The 10000-nt window shown below is 46.9% G+C and overlaps 2 protein-coding genes across 2 annotated transcripts in view; one reads left to right on the forward strand and one right to left on the reverse strand.

The window, feature by feature from the left end:
- LOC123759507 (uncharacterized) overlaps window positions 1-3790 on the forward strand; it is a 35262-nt gene extending 31472 nt beyond the window's left edge. The window contains exon 3 of the mRNA XM_045744617.2: window positions 2700-3790. Within this exon, the coding sequence (XP_045600573.2) occupies window positions 2700-3790 (1091 nt within the window). The remainder of the gene's footprint in view (window positions 1-2699) is intronic.
- LOC123759307 (uncharacterized) overlaps window positions 1-10000 on the reverse strand; it is a gene marked incomplete at its 3' end in the record, with an annotated part of 233911 nt that overhangs the window by 111359 nt on the left and 112552 nt on the right.

The raw sequence follows: 10000 nt of genomic DNA on the forward strand, positions 1-10000 counted from the left end.
CCATTTGGCAACCCGCACTTGGGCGCTGGCATGATGGGCAAGGGTAGTGCCAAGTTTAGTGCAAGGATGGGCATGAAGGGGAGAGTAGTGCCAAGGTGGGTGTCTGGAAGGAGAGAAGTGACAGGTATAGGAAGGGGGGGGCTGGGGTTCAAGAACAGTGCCACGTGAGGCGCAAGAAACTGGTGCCAGGTGCAAGTACAAGAAAGTGTGTGTGTGTGTGTGTGTGTGTGTGTGTGTGTGTGTGTGGCTTTCTCAACTGTCAATCAACTGTTTTTACTAACTACTTTTTTTTTCTCCACACCACACACACACACCCCAGGAAGCAGCCCGTGACAGCTCACTAACTCCCAGGTACCTATTTACTGCTAGGTAACAGGGGCATTCAGGGTGAAAGAAACTTTGCCCATTTGTTTCTGCCTGTGTGTGTGTGTGTGTGTGTGTGTGTGTGTGTGTGTGTGTGTGTGTGAGCGCGCGCAGTGTGTGTTGTGCGCGTCAGACACAAAACACAACACACACACACACAAACATTGCACTATCTCCCCTGGTAAGAGTCTAACCATCACATACAATATTGGGGTTCAGTTGAAGCATCTTCCGTACCAACCCCCCAGTCTGTCTGGCTTCTTTGAGCTCATCTGGCTTTCAAATATCCACCATAGTTACATTTGGCTGTAGTGGATCTAGAGCTCGGACGTGTGAACACACGCTCCTCCCCCCCCCCCCCCTTCCTGGTAGTGTACAATGCTTCAGCCACAGTGACCTTGCAAGGAGAATAATGTATAAAGTATCTGCATTGTAATATACAGCAAGAATTGAAATTCACTATATTAATGAGAATCGACAATCGAATTCCCAATCGACTCGAGAATGGTCCAGGACGGACCGAAACGTCGTCGTCCCTTCACCTTCTAGTGTGTGGTCTGGTCAACATATTAAAGAGAACCCAAGATAAAACCAGAATAAAGAAATATTACAAGAAAAAATGTAAATGTAACTATCCATGAGACGTTCCCTTCTCTATTCCCCCCATCCAGCGATGATGCCCATCCCTCTCCCCCATCCTCGAGGCCCTCCCCCTCCCCCGGCTGATACGATATTAGTAGGCCAAAAATAAAACACAAATTCTAAATGGGTAAGTAACCTAGATATTGAAGGTCGATGTTGTCGTCTTCAGTGAGTGGTGTGTAAGGCGAGGTGTAGGCAGCAGTGAGGGACGTGCTAGGGCCCCAAGTCCCACATTCCTCCCCCCCCCCCCCCATCCAGGGCCACACCTGATGGCAGGTGTGGCCACAAGTGGCTCCCACCAATTACAGTTCCCACTGCACATGTTTTCAACGTGTGGTTAACGCCAGCTTACGTAATGTGCACGTGTTTGTATATGTCCAAATTTCGTCACAAGAATTTCGTTTACAGCTTCTTTAATGTGTCTCCGTCCTCATATTTAAACACGGTTCTGAAATTGGGTAGCGTAGCGCAGGCTCCTTTCACAGTGGCCTTTATGGGGTCCTGGGGAGACTCCTCGCTGTCCTCAGCCACGCCTACACCTCTCCCTGTCACAGGTTTTTAATATCTTTTCACATTATTTGTAACTTAAGTGTGGCCCCTTCTCCCCTGTTCTGCATCCATTATATGACACTTGTTTACTTGTTAATTCCATCTATAATGTGTTGCTCCACTTACTTATTTTCTCTAGGTCATTTTGGAGGGCACTGCAGTTATTTAAAACCCTGATTCTCCCTAGCCATTTAGCATCACCTGCAAACATTCATGTACATATGTATTCCCATTGGTAGATCACTATAGGTAATGAACATTACCGGTAAAAGAACTGAACCTTGAGGTACTCCACTAGTGACACTTCTCCGGTCAGACACATTGCCTCTCATCACTGCTCTCATATCTTAGACAATTGTTCATGAACATTTAGTAACCTGCCTGTCACCCCTCTAATGTGTATAACTTTCATAAGTGTCTTGTGTGGAACTGTCAAAGGCTTTTTATTAGGTGCGTATATATACCTGGTGCTCAATACCTGCTTGATGGGGTTCTGGGAGTTCTGCTCTTGACCTAAACTGTCTGGCCGTCATGTCGATCTTTCCAGATACTCTATCCATATGTTTATAATTATTTTACTGTTGCCTTTACTCCCCCGCTTATCAGTGATACCGTTTAGAGGTCTTCCATGCTCTCATTTGTATAAACCCGAACAGACTTATTTTTCACACGTCAGCCAGTCTCTCCTTTCACAAGGACGATAGGGAGATAAGCTGTTGTGGGGCGCTACTCTCTTAAGACACATTCCTTCAGTACCCAAGGTACTGAAGGAATGGGTACTGGCTCCCTGAACAGTACTCATCTAGTTGTATTCATCTAGTTGTGCTTGCGGGGGTGGAGCTCTGGCTCTTTGGTCCCGCCTCTCAACCGTCAACTGGTGTACAGGTTCCTGAGCCTACTGGGCTCTATCATATCTACACTTGAAACTGTGTATGGAGTCAGCCTCCACCACATCACTGCCTAATGCATTCCATTTGTTAACTACTATGACACTGAAAAAGTTATTTTTAATATCTGTATGACTGGGTACTCGGCTCCCTCTCTGGGTACTCACGTTCCACCTGCATCCCCTTGTGCGTGTGCCCCGTGTTAAATAAATTGTCTTTATCTATCTATCCTATATTGTCTTAATTGTCTTTATCTAGCACTCGGAGCACTTGTCACCGCCCACGAAGCACCTGTCACCACCCACGAAGCACCTGTCACCGCCCACGAAGCACCTGTCACCGCCCACGAAGCACCTGTCACCGCCCACGAAGCACCTGTCACCGCCCACGAAGCACCTGTCACCGCCCACGAAGCACCTGTCACCGCCCACGAAGCACCTGTCACCGCCCACGAAGCACCTGTCACCGCCCACAAAGCACCTGTCACCGCCCACGAAGCACCTGTCACCGCCCACGAAGCACCTGTCACCGCCCACAAAGCACTTGTCACCGCCCACAAAGCACTTGTCACCGCCCACAAAGCACTTGTCACCGCCCACAAAGCACTTGTCACCGCCCACAAAGCACTTGTCACCGCCCACAAAGCACTTGTCACCGCCCACAAAGCACTTGTCACCGCCCACAAAGCACTTGTCACCGCCCACAAAGCACTTGTCACCGCCCACAAAGCACTTGTCACCGCCCACAAAGCACTTGTCACCGCCCACAAAGCACTTGTCACCGCCCACAAAGCACTTGTCACCGCCCACAAAGCACTTGTCACCGCCCACAAAGCACTTGTCACCGCCCACAAAGCACTTGTCACCGCCCACAAAGCACTTGTCACCGCCCACAAAGCACTTGTCACCGCCCACAAAGCACTTGTCACCGCCCACAAAGCACTTGTCACCGCCCACAAAGCACTTGTCACCGCCCACAAAGCACTTGTCACCGCCCACAAAGCACTTGTCACCGCCCACAAAGCACTTGTCACCGCCCACAAAGCACTTGTCACCGCCCACAAAGCACTTGTCACCGCCCACAAAGCACTTGTCACCGCCCACAAAGCACTTGTCACCGCCCACAAAGCACTTGTCACCGCCCACAAAGCACTTGTCACCGCCCACAAAGCACTTGTCACCGCCCACGAAGCACTTGTCACCGCCCACAAAGCACTTGTCACCGCCCACAAAGCACTTGTCACCGCCCACAAAGCACTTGTCACCGCCCACAAAGCACTTATGAGTCTCGTGCTGCTTCTGGTCATAAATAACAATGCAGCAATTTTCGAGAAGGTTGAAACTTGGTAACATCTTACTGGAGGAGTCCAGGCTCCATTATGGGTGTGTACCAGGATATGAATGAGAGAGAGAGAGAGAGAGAGAGAGAGAGAGAGAGAGAGAGAGAGAGAGAGAGAGAGAGGATGGACTAAGAACCCGGCTACACAGGCAGCATAACCTGCCACAAACATTAGTATCATAATTGCACGCTTTTAGCAGGAGGCGAGCGAGCACCTGACTGCAGGGCAGGCAGTGATGAGGGAGAGGGGAGGAAGAGGCAGGGGGAATGATAGGGGAGTGATAGGGGGGAAGAGGGGAGATGAAAAGACACTGGGCTACTCTACCAACCCCGACGATAGTGATGGCGGGTCAGGCTGGTCTTCCACCACGCGGGATGGTCGGTGGAGCAAGTAACTTGTTTATGGTCTCGGGTTTAAGACAAGCAGGTGGAGGAGGAGGAGGAGATGACACAAGGTACACAGGTGACTCACTCCCTCCCCGGTAGTATTACGCCAACACCTTCCCTGGCAACCCCACCCCCCACCCCCCCATTACGACACAGACACCTGACCCCCCCCCCCATTACGACACACACACACACACACCTGCCCCTCCCCTCCCCAACATCATGGGAATACATCACGTATGCGGTTGACCTCACTCAAATACTCTGCTATTCAAGACAATCAAAGACGTTACTGGCCAACAAAAGAATGCTCAAGTTTAATTCATAACTCTCAAAAGCAATAGAAAATAAGCATCAACAAAAGTTCAATATAATACCCATTACCCTTGCCAACCACCCAATCCCACACGCGGACCTTGGCAGACAACCGACACTCAAGAATAGAACAGGAGTCAAGCTTCACTTAAATGACAGAATAAACAAAGCAAAAACAGCCTCAAGCAAACAGAGAAGCTTCAGTAACGCTGACACGAACACCTAGCACAACTAGGTGAGTACACAGCCACACTTATACCCCTTGATTGACGGTTGAGAGGCGGGACCAAAGAGGCAAAGCTCAACCCCCCCCGCAAGCACAACTAAGCGAATACAAGGCTGTGGTCCGGCCGCCCCTCCACTACATACTCTACACACAACCAACAGGCAAACATTACAAACAATTCAAAACAAGGCTCTAAGAGCAGCAAAACTGTGTCCAACATACAACCAAAACATTCAATCACTCAGAGGAGGGTGTGGAGGGGTGGAGGGTGTGGAGGGGGGGCGGAGGGAGGTGGAGGGAGGTGGAGGGGTTGGAGGGGGGTGGAGGGGGTGGATGGGTGGAGGGAACGAGAGGGTTAGTCCGGGAAGGGTGGTGAAGGTGTGTCTCGAGTTCTGCGCAGTTACGGAATTCCACGTTTTCCTATTTGATGTGTTTCTGCTTGTTTCTGCGTTTGTGTGTGTGTGTGTGTGTGTGTGTGTGTGTGTGTGTGTGTGTGTGTGTGTGTGTGTGTGTGTGTGTGTGTGTGTGTGTGTGTGTGTGTGTGTGTAGTTTCACTTCACCTATCATCATTCCACATATATATTAGCTCTGGTACCTGTCTTGCGGCAAATAATTAAACCGTGTGAATTTTGACCTTGTGGTTTACCATATATGGTTGTCCTCTTAGACCTGAATGCTCTAGGTCTGGTCTAGCATGCGCCGTGTATATATAATACTGTGAAGGATTCCTTCACTAAGTTCTTGAAAGCCAACATTATGTGTGCCGGTCATGCATTTGGAACCGATGTTAATCTGTTAATGTGTGCCTCTGCCACCTGTTCCCGGGGAGGAGGGACCCTGGAGCCAATCACTTCAAAACCACTATGTAATTAGTGTTATTAGCAAATCCCTACCCATGGTTTCGTTAGGTTAAGGTTATGTTTCGTAACATTAATACGATATATTAGTCTCAAACACGATGTATGAGATCCGAAAAATATTTGGGTATCCCCTAGAATTTAATTTACATACAAATCAAATTCTTCAGACCGTTTCAAAGAAAACGAATTAAGCAGAGTCTTTTTATATTTTAAACTAATGATTTATAATACAATAAAGTTATAACTTGATCATATTATCTTAGGGCAAAGGTTCACTTGCCAGTTTACAAGCAGACTATTAATGAAGCCATAATATGCTTTCAGACCATTAGAAATATCTACATAACTATCCAGTTGGTGTGAGAATGGGTTTGGTGTCTTGTGGTAATCACTTTACCCTGAAGACGGGCTCGCCTCGTGTTACATCCGGTCTTAGGTCCTTGTGGCTTCCCTGGAAACACAAACCGTAACTCTGTCTATTTTCAGCTTGTTACAACTAGTAATAAATTTGTTACATCTTGGCTTAACGTGTTTATGACGTATTAGAACGTTGTTACAACTTGCTATATTGGTTGTTAGAACGGGTTAGGAAGTGTTAAAACTTGTTCGAACGTTGTACCAACGTCGTAGTTTCGGTGTGTGTTTGGCGGGTTTTTGACTCGTGCAGTTGCCGCCTCCTTCCAAGCCTGCACCGTGGTGTTTGGTCTCCTTTTCTACTCCCAAGCCTGATTACATTTTAATTTGGGTGAATAAACTGCAGTAGTCACTTGTTCGCCAATGCAGTCTCCGTGGTGTAGTGGTAAGACACTCGCCTGGCGTTCCGCGAGCGCTATGTCATGGGTTCGTATCCTGGCCGGGGAGGATTTACTGGGCGCAATTCCTTAACTGTAGCCTCTGTTTAACGCAACAGTAAAATGTGTACTTGGATGAAAAAACGATTCTTCGCGGCAGGGGATCGTATTCCAGAGACCTGCCCGAAACGCTACGCGTACTAGTGGCTGTACAAGAATGTAACAACTCTTGTATATATCTCAAAAAAAAAAAAATACCTTCAGCCTGTCTAAGCTCTCTTACACAGGCTGAAGGGTCATTTGTTCGCATTATGCAGTCCTTGTCAGTTTGTACCTTCTGCAAAAATTAAACACACGATTTAACCTTTTCCTGAAGGTTACCGACATAAATCATGCACCTCTTGAAGGTTATTTACATAAATCATGCACCGCTTGAAGGTTATTTACATAAATCATGCACCTCTTGAAGGTTATTTACATAAATCATGCACCGCTTGAAGGTTATTTACATAAATCATGCACCTCTTGAAGGTTATTTACATAAATCATGTACCTCTTGAAGGTTATTTACATAAATCATGCACCTCTTGAAGGTTATTTACATAAATCATGCACCTCTTGAAGGTTATTTACATAAATCATGCACCGCTTGAAGGTTATTTACATAAATCATGCACCTCTTTAAGGTTATTTACATAAATCATGCACCTCTTTAAGGTTATTTACATAAATCATGCACCTCTTTAAGGTTATTTACATAAATCATGCACCTCTTGAAGGTTATTTACATAAATCATGCACCGCTTGAAGGTTATTTACATAAATCATGCACCGCTTGAAGGTTATTTACATAAATCATGCACCTCTTGAAGGTTATTTACATAAATCATGCACCTCTTGAAGGTTATTTACATAAATCATGCACCGCTTGAAGGTTATTTACATAAATCATGCACCTCTTTAAGGTTATTTACATAAATCATGCACCTCTTGAAGGTTATTTACATAAATCATGTACCGCTTGAAGGTTATTTACATAAATCATGCACCATTTGAAGGTTATTTACATAAATCATGCACCTCTTGAAGGTTATTTACATAAATCATGCACCTCTTGAAGGTTATTTACATAAATCATGCACCTCTTGAAGGTTATTTACATAAATCATGCACCGCTTGAAGGTTATTTACATAAATCATGCACCTCTTTAAGGTTATTTACATAAATCATGCACCTCTTGAAGGTTATTTACATAAATCATGTACCGCTTGAAGGTTATTTACATAAATCATGCACCATTTGAAGGTTATTTACATAAATCATGCACCGCTTGAAGGTTATTTACATAAACCATGACCATTGGTGGTCTATGTAGGATATGGGGCTCTATGGGGCGTACAGAGCCCCACTTGCTACCTCTCCACATCCTAAACCTTCCTCGCTCAATACAACTGCTATAATTGTTGAATACTTTCTAATACGATTCATTACCTTCCCATCCTAATACATTACCTTCCCATCCTGATACATTACCTTCCCATCCTGATACATTACCTTCCCATCCTGATATTCCAACCTGTGCATCGACCTTTTTTGTGGCCAGTGTTTTTTTATGGACTTCAATGTACTTGTAGCGGGCGATCTTTAGCTGCTGGGCCCCACCTCGCCACCAGTGGGTTGTCTAATGCTGTGTTTATCGCCCCTCTTTATTGTCATATCTAATTTTGAAGCAATTTATTGTTGTATTCGCTTTTGCTTTCTCTCCCTCTACTCCACTTTACTTGTTCACTACCTTAAAGCTGCGTTGTTATTCCTTCTTTCTTATCTTGTCGTATTGTTCTGCCTCCCCTCTCTTGTTGCGTTATCCTGCCTCCCCTCTCTTGTGTTATCCTGCCTCCCCTCTCTTGTTGTTATCCTGCCTCCCCTCTCACTGTGTTATCCTGCCTCCCCTCTCACTGTGTTATCCTGCCTCCCCTCTCTTGTTGTGTTATCCTGCCTCCCCTCTCTTGTTGCGTTATCCTGCCTCCCCTCTCACTGTGTCATCCTGCCTCCCCTCTCACTGTGTCATCCTGCCTCCCCTCTCACTGTGTCATCCTGCCTCCCCTCTCACTGTGTCATCCTGCCTCCCCTCTCACTGTGTCATCCTGCCTCCCCTCTCACTGTGTCATCCTGCCTCCCCTCTCACTGTGTCATCCTGCCTCCCCTCTCACTGTGTCATCCTGCCTCCCCTCTCACTGTGTCATCCTGCCTCCCCTCTCACTGTGTCATCCTGCCTCCCCTCTCACTGTGTCATCCTGCCTCCCCTCTCACTGTGTCATCCTGCCTCCCCTCTCACTGTGTCATCCTGCCTCCCCTCTCACTGTGTCATCCTGCCTCCCCTCTCACTGTGTCATCCTGCCTCCCCTCTCACTGTGTCATCCTGCCTCCCCTCTCACTGTGTCATCCTGCCTCCTCTCTCACTGTGTCATCCTGCCTCCCCTCTCACTGTGTCATCCTGCCTCCCCTCTCACTGTGTCATCCTGCCTCCCCTCTCACTGTGTCATCCTGCCTCCCCTCTCACTGTGTCATCCTGCCTCCCCTCTCACTGTGTCATCCTGCCTCCCCTCTCACTGTGTCATCCTGCCTCCCCTCTCTCACTGTGTCATCCTGCCTCCCCTCTCTCACTGTATCATCATGCCTCCCCTCTCTCACTGTGTCATCCTGCCTCCCCTCTCTCACTGTGTCATCCTGCCTCCCCTCTCTCACTGTGTTATCCTGCCTCCCCTCTCTCACTGTGTTATCCTGCCTCCCCTCTCTCACTGTGTTATCCTGCCTCCCCTCTCACTGTCATCCTGCCTCCCCTCTCACTGTGTCATCCTGCCTCCCCTCTCACTGTGTTATCCTGCCTCCCCCCTCTCACTGTGTTATCCTGCCTCCCCCCTCTCACTGTGTTATCCTGCCTCCCCTCTCACTGTGTTATCCTGCCTCCCCTCTCACTGTGTTATCCTGCCTCCCCTCTCACTGTGTTATCCTGCCTCCCCTCTCACTGTGTTATCCTGCCTCCCCTCTCACTGTGTTATCCCTCCTTCTCTCCCTGTCTTGTTATAACTTATTTACGAGAACACATTTAGCTACGTTCTCGACTTACAATCGGGGATCCCGGGTTCGATCCCCGTGCGGGACAGAAATAGTTGGGTATATTTCATTTCACCTGATACCACTTTTCACCTAGCAGTAAATAAGTACCGGGGCCTTAGGCAACTGTTGTGGGGTTGCATACTTGGGAACGTCAACAGTTTGACTTTAGGAGAGGACCTCTATGCACATATACCCGAGATTATATATATATATATTTTATATTTATTATATATATATATATATATATATATATATATATATATATATATATATATATATATATATATATATATAATATATATACACACACACACACACACACACACACAGGCTTCCTGTCCCGGACAACGGGATTGATATTTAATGTATTAAAATAGTTATTAGTTAAAATCCAGTTATTAGTAACCCAATCAAGGTAACTACCAATTCTACTATTAATACTGTTCATCCCTGCGGACTACCTGCCAACAGCTTCGATACTTCTACCATCTTGAGATGATTTCGGGGCTTAGCGTCCCCGCGGC

The sequence above is a fragment of the Procambarus clarkii genome, chromosome 32, assembly GCF_040958095.1.
Source record: "Procambarus clarkii isolate CNS0578487 chromosome 32, FALCON_Pclarkii_2.0, whole genome shotgun sequence".
Lineage (NCBI taxonomy): Eukaryota > Metazoa > Arthropoda > Malacostraca > Decapoda > Cambaridae > Procambarus > Procambarus clarkii.